Source organism: Pelmatolapia mariae, linkage group LG12 (genome assembly GCF_036321145.2).
Source record: "Pelmatolapia mariae isolate MD_Pm_ZW linkage group LG12, Pm_UMD_F_2, whole genome shotgun sequence".
NCBI lineage: Eukaryota > Metazoa > Chordata > Actinopteri > Cichliformes > Cichlidae > Pelmatolapia > Pelmatolapia mariae.
In genome coordinates, this window is record NC_086237.1 from 14,189,711 (window position 1) to 14,207,533 (window position 17,823).

A 17,823-nucleotide genomic window follows, 5' to 3' on the forward strand; every position below is an offset into this window, starting at 1 on the left:
TAGCAAGCCATCCTGGCTTTAAGAATATAAGCTACAAGCATACTCTGATGGCCAACGTTAAGTGGCAAACCGTCCTACCTACTTTAATTTGTGCTGGAAGTACTCTGTGACAGCAGAAATGTGCAGGAACTACCTACGGTAGGACGTTTTGCCAAAGTAGGATGGTTTGTCAGAACACCGGCCCACTTAGATCGCGAAGGCAAGGTCCTCAGGTGGACACAGCCTCTGAGTTTGGACACCCCCGGCCTGTTTCCGGCCAGACAATATTAACGGTGACATTTAGATTCAAGTTTTTTGTATATATATGTATATGTATACCACTCCTTCCCCCAACAGCCCTTTTGAATGTCTCGCTAATTCTGAGGTCTGAATGTTGGCAAGTATGTGCTAGGCTTTGGCCCACATCAGTCTAAAATTGTATGTAACCATGAATAACGTGTTGCCATGTCCACCAGCAGAGACTGGACAGTATAGATGTAAAACAAATATGCCAGCAGTTTATCTCAGTTAACGAGAGGAGAAGGCATGTGTTTGGCTCCTTCACATAGTGGACATTGAGTTGTTGTGTGGGACACCAGTAGTCCATGTCTGTTGCTGTAACAGTAGTTCATGTTTAGAATAAAAATCCCAGCTCACTGATTTGATCGGGACAATAGTGTGCCTAAAATGTTGAATAATTTTGCTGAGAGATCTTTTACTTTGTGGAAATCTTAGAAGAGTAGTTTTATGGACAAAAACCACCAGATCATTCAGTGGTCCATTAGTGCTAATGTGTAAGAGATGTTGGTGTATTATAACTGAAGTAATGTTGTTAAGTCCTTAAAGTCATATTCTTTTATTGTCATGACTGCATTTAAAGCTATTTTTATTTTTGTATGATACCTGATTCATATGGAATGTGGCTGAAGTAAACTAAAGTCTAAAATAATTAGTCATTTGTTTAATAGTAATTTAACATTATATAATTCACATATAAAATATGAATTGTGATTTTAAGTGGTTTAAAAGCATGTAGAATAGCATATGTAGGCAAGTATATTTCTCCCTCTTTTTTTTTTTTTTTTATCAGGAAGCAAAGACAATAAGGCGGGGGTGGGGGGGGTGGGAAGGGGCAGGGTTCGGTGGTTGGGTCATCCGTCCCCACCAATGCCAAAACCAAATCTACGCCCTTGATCTGGGGAATCAACAAGCTGTAGACTTTCAGAGGACGTGAACTACCGACGGTTAGGCAGAGAAGAAAGCAGCGATGTTTGGGTACGAGGACTTAGAGGGGGGAAATACGAGTTGTTATCGCCCCCCCAAAGTTCCCGTATCAGTAAAAGTCTTGGTTTGTGTAGGTGTAGTTGGATGTCTTGCATCAATCGGTGACTATTTAAACTCGGTCCCTTCGGACAAGGGTCCCAGTCCGAGTTGCACTTTCTCAAAAGCAGCAGTAGCCGCAGACTCCCGGAAATGTTCAGAGATTGGACGGTGAGTAACATTTTAAACTTGGGACACTTTTTTTTTTTCCACATTACACATAATATTATGCACTGTTCCAAATGCAAACTTTAGCGATAAAAGATCTTTGAGAACTACGTAAACGGCGTCTCATCACAGAAGTGTACGGTTATGTCCCCCCCCCCCCCCACATCTATTTACCAGATAACTACTCATAAGTACATTCTAATTTCTCGTTCTTTACGAAACCAATGTGCCATTTCATAAAAGGTAAAATTCAGTGTGATCTGCATAATACAGCTCAATGCAAAATCTTCATGCTATTTCCCTATTTACGAGACATTCAACCGGACATACATTATTACATTATCGTTAATAAAACTTGCATTAAAAATAAGCAATAAAAACAAAAACAAACAAACATTAAAAGACTTGTTAGTCGCTTTCTTTGAGTTGATTTGTTAAGAAATGTGTTAATCTTTAGGTTCTCAGATGGCTTTTTTTTTTAAAATTAACTTATATTTGAAAATGAAATCCTGACAAACGGATTGTCCACAACAAAATCTGCATCAAGCTACATCTTTCATAGTTCATATATGTCATAATTAAAGCTTTTTATACCCACTTTAGTTATCGTCACATTATTTAATGAAAAATCCAAATGTATACTTAAATTGTATTTTACAGCTGTCTTGTCTCATTTACACAGAAACACATAAAAGCGTGAACTACACTTTTAAGCCTATGACACGGAGGATAATACATACAAACAATGTTTGTGCTTTTGGTCTGCGATCATTCTGTCTGCAAACACAACGGCTCAAAAAGTTTTGAATGAATTCTGAGTTGTAATGGTGCACAGTGCGGTCATATTAATTGATTAATTAATCTTATCAAGAATTTCCTTCATCCATCACGGTCTCCAAGGTCGACTAAATTATTTATTGGTCGAAAATGGAGAAAAAGCCTTATAATTAAAAACTGTGATTCTTACACATGTGGTGTGTATTGTCAACATGTAGAAAGTACGGTAATAAAGACTAAAAATATCATGCCACATTTGGCCTCTTCTTCAAAGTCAATAGATTGATCTGAAGGCCATAATGATAGTAATGCAATTTAAAACTATGTTTCTTATTAGTGATCTAAATATCGGTTTTGTTTCTGACTGACAAATCACTAATTTTATTGACATCGTTTGTACTGACAACATAGAGGCATATAGGGAATAATATCCCAGTATCACGGTAAAGTGTGTAATAGACATGCTGGTCCAACTTGTGGACAGTGGCGGTCCTAGCCTGTTTGGCGCCCCGGGCGAACACGCAGAGGGCGTGTTTGGAGAGACTGTTTGGAGTTTAGTCTCTTACTGTTACTATTTTTACCATTTCTTCTTGGAGGAACTGTAACCCACATAATTTCCTTAGGGATTAAGAAACTATTCTGATTCTTAATGTTTTAGGATACATGACCTGCCATTATCCAATGACATATCTGCTTACCTGTATCTTTTGCTCGTTTCTCCTTGTAGGAGCCATAATTAAATGTATTGAATTTTAATGATCACTGGGTTTTCATTTGTTTGATTGCTATGGTGATGTGTAACGGGAGTCACGTGGGTGCTAGCGGTGACATTAAGAGGGCGTTGTCAGTCTGTCATTCACTGGTTTGATTTTGACAGAGAGGAGGGCTGGGTAGCCGTAGTTTTTGTTGACCGCAGCACAACGAGTTTCCCCTTGTTGCATTAGAGCTGTGATGTTTTAAGAGTTTGAGCCGATCACATTGCTCTGTAAACTTTTCAAGCACTTTAATAAACAAGCAAGCAATTCCACCTCTCGCATTATTGCGTACAGTTGACAGCGCGTCAGGCAAATAGGCAGGCTCAATCCCCGGCCTCTAGCGACTGTGGAAGTCGCTACACTCCTCCTCTTCTTTTCTCTTTTTTTTAAACTTTAAAAACGGGTTGTGTGAGACTTTAAATCAACAAAATATAAAATATACATTTTAAATTGTTATTGATCCCTTTACCCCTGGTCCTAAAGTGTATATTTATTTTCTTACTCTTCTTATATTTATTGTTTGTTTACTTGCACTGCTGTAACTGGAGCCTCGTCGTCTCGTCTCTCTATATACTGGACTGTATGTAGCGGAGATGACAATAAAGTTTACTTTGACTTCAGCAGCGAGCAGGCGCACCGAGGGCTCTCGCGCTCACTTTTCGCGTATAGAATTTCGAAAAAACATCGGTGCAAATTATACGTTTGTATCATAATGTCTGCTGTTTTCGTGTTGTTGGTTTGTTTTTATTTTGTTTTATTTTGCAAGTTGGTTATTAGACGCTGCTCCAGCCACCCAGAGAATCCCCCGCCGCCCCGCCCTCTCCTCTCTGTGCCGCAAGCAGCAGGCGCACCTCGCAAACGGAGGGCGCCCTTACTCCCGGCAAATGGGCGACAGAAAACCGATCGGTGCCTATGCCATTCCCAATATGCGCTGGCTGATGTCGGGGCAGCATGAGTACGAGCAATTTTTTTTTTTGCCGATGCCCGTGATGCCGCCCCCCACCACGATGCCGCCCCGGGCAACCGCTCGTGTCGCCCGTATCTAAAACCGCTACTGCTTGTGGATATCACGCTTTGCCGCTCCCAAGCATTAAATTTAAATGCATACTTAAGTTGCAGTACAACAGTGATATTTTATTTCAAACCAACATGAAAACAAATGTTTAAAGAGATATTACTAAAACATTTACATGTAAATGCATATCAGCACCTAGCACAAGCCCACCTGGAGCATGGGTTGTAATTCATACCTTCCTTGGTCGGTAGCGACTTGTTTAAGTCACAATTCTAGTATCAAGTCTTCCCAGTCCCCTAAAGAATATCAGTTTACATTCAACATTTTTCTGATTCTTTCATTTCTTTTTTAATTACTCAGCTTTTTGTCATGTAGGGTTCAATTCAGTAAACCTTGTAATCTTCAGTCTTATTTTCCCTCTTTTTGCTACAACTTTCTGCAGGAATAATTTTCTCAGTTTATTTGTTTGAAACACTATGTAACCATTTTACTTCCACTTTTTTTAATTTGCCAACACAATGCAACTGTCTTTTCTGCTTCGTTGGATATAAACTTTAACTTCCCCACTAATGTATAAATCTTTGGATCAAAATTAAGTTGCTCGTCCTTATTCACTTAAATTCAGTGAATGTTCAGTGCAATTACCAAAACCTAACACAGGATTAAATCCACAGAGCACTGCTTTCACTTTTAAATAGTTGTTTAAATAGCTTTTCTACTGAAACTGAGCACTCAGACTGCGTAGTTCCATCAGAGAGCTTTCTGATCAGCTTCACAATCTCTCCAGTTATATGAAACCCTATGAAATAAAATCTTAGTGTGATTTTTGACATATTTAACTTGGTGGTTAAAACAGCCTCATCTCTGCTCCATGTCAAACTGAGGCCTTTCTTTCTGTGAAAGATGGTGGAATTGTAATTCATGCTCTCATTCCTCCCACTTGGACTATTGCAACTGACCTTACAGTGGTCTCAGTCAGTCCTCTCTGCCCTGTCTCCAGCTTGTCCTCAATGCTCATGCTAGGCTCCTCACAGACACCTGAAAAAAGTGATTTTATACATTTCAAGATCCTCCCGTTTGTCTGCAAATGATCAGGTTAATTTCATTGTGGGACGTAATTGAGACTAAAATTCAGTGAACTGTGCATCCCTTGCACATGCAATAACAACAAAAATGGAACACGTCGTTGTTTCAATGGCAATTTAATTGTGGGACATTACAATTTTAATAAAGATTAAAATTAAATTAATTGTGCACCCCTAACACACGATAAAAATAACACTAAAGTTATAATGGTGAACTCTTTCAGGGACATTCTTCAGAAAGGCGGCTCTGCAGTAGATGCTGCCATTGCTGCGCTGCTGTGCACCTCCATCATCAACCCACAGTGCATGGGGATCGGAGGCGGGGTCATATTCACTGTGATGGACAGATCCGGTAACAAGACACCCTCGCTGCTCTTAGCTCAGCCCTGCAGGGGAATAACATAATAATATGTCATCTTTTCAAAGGTAAAGTGAAAATCATCACCTCCAGAGAGACTGTCCCCAGAAAGGGGAACTCTGATCTGCTTAAGTCGTGTCCTAAAACCACAGAGTGGACCATGGAGTGGCCACAAGGTGGGCTGTTTTTCTACCATAATGCTAATATTTATAATGGTTTTGTCTAATCTGCTCTTGGACTCACTTTTATGCCATAACTAATTTATTCTGTTTAGGGGACTGCTAATGCACACTATGTGTCATGTCTTTCCTCAAGAAAGGAAAACTGGGATAATAACAAAGAAAAGGAAAAAGAGAGAGATAAAGCAAACCACTACGAAGGGTTTGGCTGTCGGCAGTTATTAAAGACAATGAGTCAGTTTCATATATGACGCTATCAGAATAATCGAACATAAACACCCTGAAACACATGCTCCTTAGTTTCAGAAACAGCCAGAGAGATTGAAGTATTTAGGTCTTTCTCCAAACAGGTTGTTAGAGAGTTATCTCTGGGATGCCGGTGTGATAGCTCCCTCAGGACAAGAACTCCGGTCCTAGAGTGGGGCACAGAGAGTGCTTTCCAGATATACTTTAATGAACATTAACTGATTGAACAGCAGGCCAGTAGTACAGCACTTGGCATACTCAGAGTATGGGGGTGCGTATGTGTGTGGTTCTAAATAACAAGAAATCAGGGAGAATAACAATTATTACATGACAACTATAACAATCATTACTTTTCAACATCATACACCAATAATGAATTACAACATAAATGATCAACTAAATGCTCTGGCTTAATGAAATCTCACAGTGCCATTTTAAACAGGCAGAAAACAGGAGTATCTGCATATCCCAAGCAACAGAAAAGGCCTAATATCTCTACACTAGTAAAGATCAGCAATTAGGTGATCATCAGAGCCCTCTAGTGGCCAAATTACCTCACTGCTATACACAAATCCGACCCGTGTTGGCTACGGTGAAAGTCACATGCTTCTACCAATATCGATCAAATCTCCTGACATACTCCATATCATGTAAATGTCCTATGATCCGCTACTCCTAATATAAAACCCCAAAAGGATGTAAAGAATATGTCAACGTATAGATCCGTCTCCTCCTAGTTCTCCTCAGTGGAGATGTATACTTTAGCACCATAATACCACAGATTTCTAACAACTTCCCGAAATTAACGTCAGAGTTATATCCATTCTATAAATTTGGGAATTGACCCTTAGAGCTAGAAAGGTTCTGACGCAGGAAGGTTCTTTGCGCAGGAACACACACGGCTGGAAAATCGCTACTCCCCCGCACTCATGGAAAAATGTGCTTAGGACTCTTAGTACGGCGGGACTGTTGTAAAAGCATGTGACATCAACATCCAGCAAACAGTGAGAACAAAGTGGAAAACTTATTGATAACTTATTGATAACTTATTGATAAAGAAATCACCACTACAAATATAACAATGAAACCGAAATATAAGGAGACTTTCTGACACAGGTCTTAACAACGTTAAAGCCCTTTCCTGTTTGATTTGTCTGACATTAGAACAGTTCTCAACTTAGCCTCAGTCCTTTTTGAATGAGCTTTAGCCCAGAGAAGACAGCTGCATTTCTGGATCATGTTCATGTATGGGTTTCTTTTTTTACATGATAGAGAATTTCAATTTGTGGATGGCACACTGAACCATGAAAAAGCAAGTATATGCTTACTGCTGTGGCGTGGTGGTGTTATGATTAAAATGCTACAGCGCCACCTAGGGGAATTTCACCCCTAGGAAATATAAAGAGCGTGTGGTTTCAGACTAGCCCCCCCCCTCCCCCCCCCCCAAAAAAATACATAGGTTTGAAGAGACACTACTGAGGCAAATTGGTTCCAATGAATGCCTTTATTAAATTTATTAAATACATTTGTTAAAAGACAAAAAGGATTAATAAGCAATTGCAGCCCAGAGCACAATGAAAGTTGACTGTGGCAGAGCTTCAATAGTGTCCTAAAGTGTCCTATTATATTACATTTCCACCAAATTATGTGTATAATAATAATTTCTAAACTCAAAATAACCCGTAACCACATGGCTTTTTACGTACTTGAAATAAAATTTAGTCTGTGCAATACTACAAATTTTGATATCACTCCGATACAAATTAAAATAAGAGCAGTATTGCTGATACCAGTACTTTTAACCTATAAAGGGAGCTTATGTAGGGGAGAGCAGTGTGTCGTGATTTTTGAGCTGAATCATTGCGCATTTGCCAAATCGCCCTGTCCAGGGTGTACCCCGCTTCTCACCCTAAGACAGCTGGGATAGGCTCCAGCCGCCCCCACAACCCTGAATTGTGGTGGAGGAAGTATGAATGGATGGACAGTAGGACACATACTGAACTTTGAGGATAGAAACAAATTCAAATTTGAGTTGTGTTAGGATCGATCCCATACTGATATCAGTGGTGTAATCAATTAGGGATGGACCTATCCGATATTGCGTATCGGTATCGGTCCGATACTAACCTAAATTACTGGATCAAATATCGGAGAGAAATAAAAAATGTAATCCGATCCATTAAATATCACAAAAGTAGCCCACAAAACTTGCGACATGCCGTAATCCAGCTCATGACCTTAGCACGTCGGAGCAGTATGCGTCACGTGATAGAGCGGCTGTGGCGTGCACACCTCTCGGGGGTCTGGTTGAGCATTTGGAGCCTCGCTACATGGTACCACACTGGCATTTCATCTCTGAGAAAGCTATCCCAGAGAAGTAAAGCAAGTGTGTAAGTTCATCTCTGAATGTTTGTAAAGCATTCCCACGTTAAGCTTAACAACTGATATATGGAGCGATTGCCTCTTCTCTCTCCCTCTCGTGTTGCTACTTCATAATGAAACTGATCAATGATCAGCTCATCGGCTTTTCTGTCGCGAGTCCGTCTCTCTTGTTTGTTTATCGCCCACTTTACGCCAGAAAGAGGAAACCAGCAGATAAACAACAGCAGCACCTTTAAACTTGATAAGCTGTTGTTAGAATGTATTTAATATTACTTTCTACACCAGGATCCTTTCCTACGTAGCTGACAGCTGGTAACTGTGCAGGGGCGGGTCTAGCAAAGTGTTGCCACGGGGGCCAGGTAGGGCATTAACAGGGAAAGGGGGGCACAAAGAAATACTTTTCTTTCTTATTCTCATTTAAAATGTCTACCTTAATAAATAATTATCTGAATCTTACACCCAAAGTTTTCATCTGATGTAAAATGTATAGAAGTTCATTATTGTATATAGTAACTATTAAGTCTAATATACCCTAGTAAGCTATAGTACTTTTCCTTTGGGAAGATACCATCTGTGCAGTCTGCAATTCTGTAGAAGAAAGATGTTGAGTCTATTTAATTATTGTAGAAAAATAAAATTGATTTCTGTGCATTTGTTTTACACATGCATTAAATTAAAGACGATTACGTCGACTAAGCATCATGAAGCAGAGCGTTCCCTATTGTTTTTTTTGCTGGGAATTGGCAATCCTATTATTTAGGTTGTTTAATATTTCCGCTAAGTACTCTTTAAAATATCACAATAGGGAGGATGGTGTAGGTTCAAGTTTATTAGATTGATCAGTATTGCTGAACTATGAAATATTTTTGTCACGGTTCTGGGTCATGTTGACCCAGCATTTTCAGTTTCTTATGTTTTTTGGAATTCTTATGTATTGTGATTTATTTCTTATTCTTTAGTTATCCTGTTTTGATTATTATTATAAATTTATGTTTCAGTTTATTCTGGTCTAGGGTTCAGTTCTTAGGTTTTGTGTCTCATGGTTAGTGTAGGTCTAGTTCTGTGTCTAGTCTGGATCTTTGTGAATTGTTTCCTGTTTTATTTTGAAGGGTTATGTCTTATGTCAGTGTGTCTAGCTTCGCTCCCCCTGTCTTGTTAGCCCTAATCTCTCCCAGCTGTGTCTCCCTCCTGTTTTCCATTCTCTGATTACGCCTCAGTGTATTTAAGCCCCGTGTTTGTTTGTGTCTGTGTCGGTGTCGTACCCTCAGATTTTGCCTGTGTGCTCCAGTTTGTGGTTTCCCTGGTTTGGTTTCTGTTCTGTTTTGTTTTCTCCCAGCAATAACACTGTGGTTTTTGAGTTGCATTCAGTCTCCGAGTCCTGCATTTGGATCTTCACCTCTGCCTGCCCACACACAGAGCCCTGACAATTTTGGGTGCAGTGTATTTTTTGCATAAAGGTATAACAGAATAGCTTTAGTGTTTTGTTTTTTAAAACTTGAGTATGAACGTATACAAAATGCAGCAAGATATTAAAAAAAACAGTTTTATTGATTATAAAATACACTATATCGCATTCATATTGTGTGTGAATGTGTGTGTGAATGGGTGAATGACTGAATGTAGTGTAAAGCGCTTTGGGGTCCTTAGGGACTGAGTAAAGCGCTATACAAATGCAGGCCATTTACCATTTATTTATTTACCATATTGGTATCGGCAGATATCCAAATTTATAATGTCGGTATCGGACATTAAAAAAGTGGTATCGTGCTATCTCTAGTATCGATACTATTGACATTTGGATTGATCTGTCCACCTGTAATAGAATTATCAATGCGAGTCTGCAGAGAATGTTCACACATAAAGTCTTCATAGAGTAAAAGATATAATCGTCACATAAAGCATCCTCTATAGTGTGTTGACTTGAAGGGAAGCTGTGGATCCATATATAGAATGAGCATAGTCTCTGTTAAGAAGCATCTTTTGAAAGCATTTGAGTATGGGATGGACAGCAATAAGAACTGGGAGTATTTCTTGGAGCTGTTCAGTTGTGGCAGACATAAAAAAATAAAGAAAATAGAAATTAGAATATGTGTGGGAAAGATGGATCAAGAAAAGAAAGGGGGCTACAGAAAACATTTATTTATGGGGCCCAGAGTTCTGTGCTACACTCCTGCACACAGGCTGCATAAACAGTAATAAAAGTAAGTATAAGATATGCTAAATGCTTCTATAAGCCAGAAATAGTGTAAATATAGTGAAATAAACTAAAAATAACTGTAAGATGAAAAATGTTATCTCTAACATAATTATTTATAAACGGACACACATTTTAAAAGTAGTGTATTTCCAAAGTACCAAATTATAACAAATGTCATCTCAGATCACTAAACCTTACAGTTTACTCAAAACAGGAGCAAATGTATGAGTTACTTTCCAGCACTGACTATCCATTATCTATCTGACCAGATAGCAGATGGATTGGGGTTCCTGGGGAAATTCGAGGTTATGAAGCGGCACACCGGCTTTATGGGAAGTTGCCGTGGGCCGACCTCTTTCAGCCGACCATCAAATTAGCCAGAGAAGGATTCCCTATTCCTTACTACCAAGGTCAACACATCCCACGCATTGGTAACACGTCACTACGGTATGAAATACACCCACAATGTGATTTCAAAAATACGAAGAGCAAACAATGAATTTTTCAGCTTTATTTCACTGTCTTTGTCTTTTAGGGAGTTATATTTAGATAAAAATGGGAACCTGCTTAAGACCGGTGATACTGTGAAATTTGAGAAACTGGCTGACACTTTGGAGACGATCGCAAACGAGGGACCAGATGTGTTTTACAACGGAACAATAGCAAAGAATTTAATCAGTGACATACAGAAAGCAGGTATTATCAGACAGGTTTCATGCTGCTCTCTATTCTAACAATTTTCTATGTCTGCCAGGCACAATGATCTAATTACAAATTAGAAAATCAGTTGGTTCTTTAAAAATCTATCATGATCCCTCACAGGCTACACTGTGATCTGTCTGGATCCATTCAAAGTCTTGATTATGAAATGCATTGGGTTCATTTTTGCTCAGCAGAATCTTTTGTTTCACTGTTTTTGCTCAGGAGGAACACTCACACTGGAGGACTTGGCATCGTATGAAGCTAATGTGACTGATGCGTGGAATATTTCTTTGGGAGAGTATAAGCTGTACTTCCCTCCACCCCCTTCAGGAGGAGCCATCCTCAGCTTCATCCTCAACATCATGAAAGGTTCCTGATTGTTGCTTATAGCATGTAGAGTTTGTTTCATATAAGAAAATGATCCTTATCAATCTTTACAAATGTGATACACTAAGAAATGATGTTTTAAATAAAATAAATAACAATTATTTATATTTTCAGGATACAAAATGAATTCAGAACCTAAGACGAATGATGAAAAGATTTTGTTTTATCACCGTTATATTGAAGCTTTAAAATTTGCCAATGGATTAAAGAAACATATCCTAGATCCAAAGTTCAGGCCAGACAAAGTAAGTATCTCAAAATCCTACAGATTTGCACCTGCTTTGTTGCATATGATATGATTCTATTTAAGTGACTAAACAAGTAAAAGTAGCAATATCACATCACAAAACACAAAATATATAGTGTAAAATATTTAAAAGGGATGCCCTGGTTTCAATATGAGAATAAAATTAGTATTGTTAACAAAATTTACTTATAATTATAAATGTACCTATTTACTTTATAATTATCAGTATATTTGAAAAATCCAGCTACACCCACTCTCCTCCAGGCAGAGGTGGGAAGTAACGAAGTACAAATATTTAGTTACTGTACTTAAGCAGAATTTTCACGTATCTGTACTTTGAGTTTTTATTTTTTTTACTTTTGCTCCCTACGTTTATAAACAAACGTCTGTCCTTTCAACTCCTTACACTTTAAAAATAGGCTCAGTACTTTTGCTTTAAAGCATTTGAAGGAGGTTATTATTTCATCACTGTGAGCTTTCATCAAACCGATTTGAGTCGAAACATAACACATGAAAGGTAATCCTATTCATTTATTAATCACAAGAGGCTGTGCAATGTTTCTATCAGCTCACCAAACATCAGCAAACACACAAATTGTTTCTGTGCAGTTTGTGTGTTGCCAGCTAAAGGTCCAGCTGCTGTATTTCACAGGGAGAGAAAAGAAAGAGAGCTAACTTCACTCAGATTCACTCAAGTTTTTAACACTAGTTACTTCTACTTGCCACCTCTGCCTCCAGGCCCTGGTGTGTTACTAAAATAGGGGGGACATGATGAAAATAATGAGCCTCTGCTCTGCCTGAACCCACTGCTCCACCCCTTGCCTGCAGTTATCGACAAACCACACCCCACCACAGTCAGTTTATGAACACTGATAATGAGTTGAGGTGCGAACAGATGTGAAGTTTTTTGTAATATCTCTGAGCTTTGCACAGTCGGACTTTGAGTTAATTTGCTGGTGAGATTCTGACTTTGTGTTAACAAAGTGCTTTTACAGAGGTGTTCACCCTTCCTAATTATCAGCTAATCAAGGGCATTTGATTATCAGTACCTGGCTGCTACTTACAATTAAAGTTCTTATAGAAGCACTAAGGGTGTGCTTTACAGGTCTGTTTAGAGTACTGTAAAAAATTTCCCAGTAACTTTGCATTTTCCTTTCAGCATAATTCTGATGAAACATTTGAAACATTTAAGTATGAATAAAAGTTTTCAAAGCACATAAACCTAAATTGCTTTAATATTTGTCTCTAAGTATTTTAATGTGTATTATTATCATTTTAGGATTTGTCCGTTTTGTGTAATGTGATGTTTCAACATATCATTTTCAATATATCATTGCCAGTCACATGTGGAGCTTGATTGCTAACCAGAATCATAACCCCCTAGTATTAATTACACCTTCACCTCATATCTGGACAGCATCAGTACCACACATTGGTCTGTGCTGGTTGAAGATGCTCCTGCTGTGTTGGTCACCAGCAGCATCAGTGATGCATCAATGATCAAAATTCTGTTAATATTTGGCTGTAATTTGTTAATTTTCTTGACAGCAATGTATTTTCTGTAATGTGCTTATTGACCATGGTTCAGGGGGTTGGGAAGCTCATCTTGTAACCTGAAGGTTGCCGGTTCGATCCCTAGCTCTGTCTGTCCTGGTCGTTGTGTCCTTGGGCAAGACACTTCACCCTACTGTCTACTGGTGTTGGCCAGAGGGGCCGATGATGCGATATGGCAGCCTCGCTTCTGTCAGTCTGCCCCAGGGCAGCTACAATTGCGGTTTGCCTCCACCAGTGTGTGAATGTGAGAGTGAATGAATAGTGCGCTTTGAGAGTCTAAAAAAGCGCTATATAAATACAATCCATTATTAATTAGTTTTATTAATTCATTTCATTAATTCTCTGTATTTCACACAGATGGCAAAGAATTTGACAGAGGATAGCTTTGCAGACAATAAACGGAGCTTGATCAACAGCGACAAGACTCATGATCCCCAGTATTACGGCATCAACTCTTATCTAGACAGCATCGGCACCACACATGTATCTGTAGTGGCTGCAGATGGATCTGCTGTGTCTGTCACTAGCAGCATCAACGACGAGTCAGTACCTGCATTATTCTGTTTCACTGTTAGAAACCAGCTATCAGATATTTTTCTTTCTGGAAACTGAAGATTTAAGAGATTATGGAGGAACTTATTTTTAGACTATTTCTATACTACAAAGAGTGTCTTGGTGTTGTAGTTAATTTAATGTTTATTCTTTACAGATTTGGCTCCAACGTCCTCTCTCCAAGCACTGGAATCATTCTCAACAACCAGCTGACTGACTTCTGTGGTAGAACTAATAGCACATCTCCCGGTAGGAGATCAGCAGGATACTTTTTACATTTATTTTTTATTAAATACAAATCAGACGAGGAAGGCGGATTATTTCAAAACTAATACCACAAAGAGTTTAATTTTTTTTCTTGAAATTATTTTCCTGACAGGACATATTTCTTTAAGTTATTTCTAATAATAGCAAAATAGCACCATTGAGGAAATGAGAAGAGAAAATGGCATTTCATAATTTATTGTGACGCATCATCTGACCATACATGAAAACAATCAACAAATCTACCAAATTGAAGCACATCATATAGATTTAGATTAAAATTGCATTTTCCATTAAATGCCATAGCCTTGTTTTGAATGTTCAAAAACAGGCACAGTTGAGCTCTGAGTCAACTTCTATAAACACAAATTACATAAGCTCTCTAAATCTGTCCTGTCTTCCTCACCTCACTCTTCAGCTGGTCACAGCAGATGACTGCCCCTCTCTGAGCCTGGTGCTGTTGGAGGTTTCTTGCTGTTAAAAGGGAGTTTTTCCTTCCCACTGTCACCAAGTACTTGCTCATCTTATTGTTGGGTTTTGTCTCTATTGAAGGGGGTTAACCTTATAATATAAATGTGCTGTTGTGATTTGACAGTATATGGATATTTATAGTCACTTATTTATAGAAAGGGCAGCACAGTGGCACGGTGTTGCCTTATAGCAAGAAGGCCCTGAGTTCGATCCCACCGCCCATGTGGAGCTTGCATGTTCTCCACATGCTTGTGTGAGTTCTCTCAGGGTACTCCTGACTGCAGGAATGTCTACCAGAGCTGTTGCCCATGAAATTAATGTTCATTTCTCTACCATAAGCCATCTCCAAAGGCGTTTCAGAGAATTTGGCAGTACATCCAACTGGCCTCACAACCGTAGACCACGTGTAACCACACCAGCCCAGGACCTCCACATCCAGCATGTTCACCTCCAGGATGGTCTGAGACCAGCCACCCGGACAGCTGCAGCAACAATCGGTTTGCATAACAAAAGAATTTCTGCACGAACTGTCAGAAACCGTCTCAGGCAAACTCATCTGCATGCTCATCGTCCTCATCAGGGTCTGGACCTGATTGCAGTTTGTTGTCGTAACCAACTTATGCTCACATTTGATGGCGTCTGGCATGCTGGAGTGGCGTTCTGTTCACGGATGAGTCTCGGTTTTCACTGTTCAGGGCAGATGGCAGACAGCGCGTGTGACCTCGTGTGGGTGACCGGTTTGCTGACGTCAACATTGTGGATCGAGCGGCCCATGGTGGCGGTGGAGTTCTGGTATGGGCAGGTGTATGTGCAACTTTGCACAGCTATTGTAGAGTGGACCAACATTCTACAGCCCACAATCAACAACCCGATCAATGCGACGGAGATGTGTTGCACTGCGTGAGGCAAATGGTGGCCACACCAGATACTGACTGCTTTCTAGTTTTGTCCTGCAATTCAAGGTCTTTGTTGTATTTCTCAGGGGAGCGGCCTCCCTCCAATATGTCCCCATCTGTGCTGAAGTCTCCGTCGAAGACGCTGGTGATTGGAGGGTCTGGTTCTGAAATGATTCCACCGGCAGTGGCCTCGGTACGTATGCATGGTAAACACACAAAAGTGCCATTACATATGAAATAAAATAAATTGATGCAGACTGGTGCCCGTCTTTGCTGTTTAAGCTTGGCCCATAGTAACAAGATTCTTCATCCTAATTTATCCTGTAATGATCACTTTCTCATCTCATAGAATTTTTTTTTCTCTTCAAGGCGGTCATGAACCACCTTTGGTTTGGAAAGAGCCTTGAGGAGGCAATTGATACTCCTGTCATTTTTGTTGACTATCAAAGTGAAGTAAAACTTGAATCGAAGCTTGAAAAGGTAATATATTCAGTGTATTCAAATGATAAATGCCTTGTTCTATTTCTCTTGTTCCATCTGAGTCTCTCTCCTCTTTGCCCTGCAGGATATAGTTGATGGTCTTGAAGCTAAGGGACATAAAGTAGCAAAATTCTACAACACAGTTAACGCTGTGGAAAAGGCGGACAGCTGTATCTCTGCATGGTCTGATGAAAGGAAAAAAGGTGAAGCAGCTGGTTACTGAGAGTCAGTGATGTTAGTTATACAGCATGGCTTTACAACATTGGACAATCTATATTCGTCTGTTAACTGATAGATCATTCATGCTTTACTCATGTGTCTAAAAAAGTTTGAAAATGAAAAATTTCAGGGGTTGCTGTTGATATCCGTCTTTTTAAAATAAAAATAAAAAAATCAATATGACCTTTTAAATATTTGTTCATTTTGGTTTTTGATACACATTGAATAGGTTGAAATGTGAAGCCCATGCCTGTTTCTTCAACCTGCATTCTTTCTAAGCAGCAGGACGAGACTGACTGCAAAGATGTTTGGTTATATAAAAGACTGTTGGAAAAAGAGCTACAGAGTTCATGTTCCATTCCACCAGTAAACAATTCATATTTTCAAGTCTTATCAAATTCATGTTTACTTTGTAAATTTTAGCCCACTGGATTGTCCAGAAGGGAGATAAAATAGGGCTGTCCTAAAGTGTACCCTAAGTTATCCATCAATTGATTTGTAGTTTAAAAAAAAAAAGAAAACAGACCAGCATAACCTGCAGTTACTGTTACAGGGATGTCAGCATCAACAAAGCTGGAACTCGCAGACTGTTAGAGCCAAATAGAAAGGTCTTTTTTTATCTGAATATTACTAGCTACATTTAAATGCTTTTTAGTATTGTTTTGTTTTTTTTTATTCAGTTTGCGTATTAAGATTTTTTTGCTTTATTAGTTCATCCTGCTATTGTTGTGCTGTTATAAAGTGTGGGTAATTCTGCTGATGTGGTCAGGGTAAAAGTTAATCAGGCAAGCAGTTTGCAAAGCAACAGTTTGCTTTTATAGTTGTTTAATGTGTTTTACTGATAGATATAGATAACCCAGACTTGAACGGATATGTTTTGTTTTCAAACTCTCAGTTTTGTGTACAATAAAGTCATTTCTTCAGTGTTTAATGTCTGCCTTGTTTTCATTATTGGATTACATCCAAGCTGCCTTTTGGAAATCACGATTCAAAAACTTTGTTTTAAATCTTGCATGAAAATACTGAGTAGTCTTGTCCAGTGCATTAAAGCACTGTGTGTGACTGTGGTGCCTATAGTCAGCCTGCTAAACCAGATGGGGTGAGTCCCCATGTCCTCAAGGCCTGTGCCCTGAAGCTTTGTGGAGACTTTCATAAACTCTTCATGAAGAACCTGAGTCTGCAGAGGATCCCAGTGCTGTGGAAGACATCATGCCTCGGTCCTGTACCAAAGACGCCATGTTCCGGTGGACCCCAGGATTACAGGCTTGTGGCACTGACTTCTCACGTACCACGTCCAGTGTGAAGATTCATCCATGACCAGCTTCAGCCTATTCTCATGCTACAACAGTATCCCCTTCAGTTCCCCCCATGAGCCCTGTCTTGGAGATGAGGACGGCATCATCTACTTGCTCAATCGTGTCTATGCCCATCTGGACCAGCTTTCTACATCAGACTTCAGCCGCTGCACAGAGACCTGGCATCTTCAGAAGTTTTCTGATGACTCAGCAGTGATTGGATGCATCAGTGAGGGTGATTGAGATGGAGTACCGGGCTGTGATTGACTCCTTTGTCACGTGGTGCAAGCAGAAT

The 17,823-nt window shown here is 39.4% G+C and overlaps 1 protein-coding gene across 1 annotated transcript; it reads left to right on the plus strand.

Moving 5' to 3' along the window:
• The first annotated feature begins 1,174 nt into the window (after window positions 1–1,174).
• On the plus strand, window positions 1,175–17,159 carry LOC134638806 (glutathione hydrolase 5 proenzyme-like). The gene is made up of 12 exons (XM_063489709.1): window positions 1,175–1,470; window positions 5,324–5,451; window positions 5,526–5,633; window positions 10,731–10,908; window positions 10,997–11,157; window positions 11,386–11,532; window positions 11,665–11,795; window positions 13,709–13,893; window positions 14,061–14,152; window positions 15,621–15,727; window positions 15,904–16,014; window positions 16,100–17,159. The coding sequence occupies exons 1-12, from the start codon at window positions 1,247–1,249 to the stop codon at window positions 16,235–16,237; spliced, it is 1,710 nt and encodes a 569-aa protein (XP_063345779.1). The 5' UTR covers window positions 1,175–1,246; the 3' UTR covers window positions 16,238–17,159.
• Window positions 17,160–17,823: the final 664 nt, after the last annotated feature.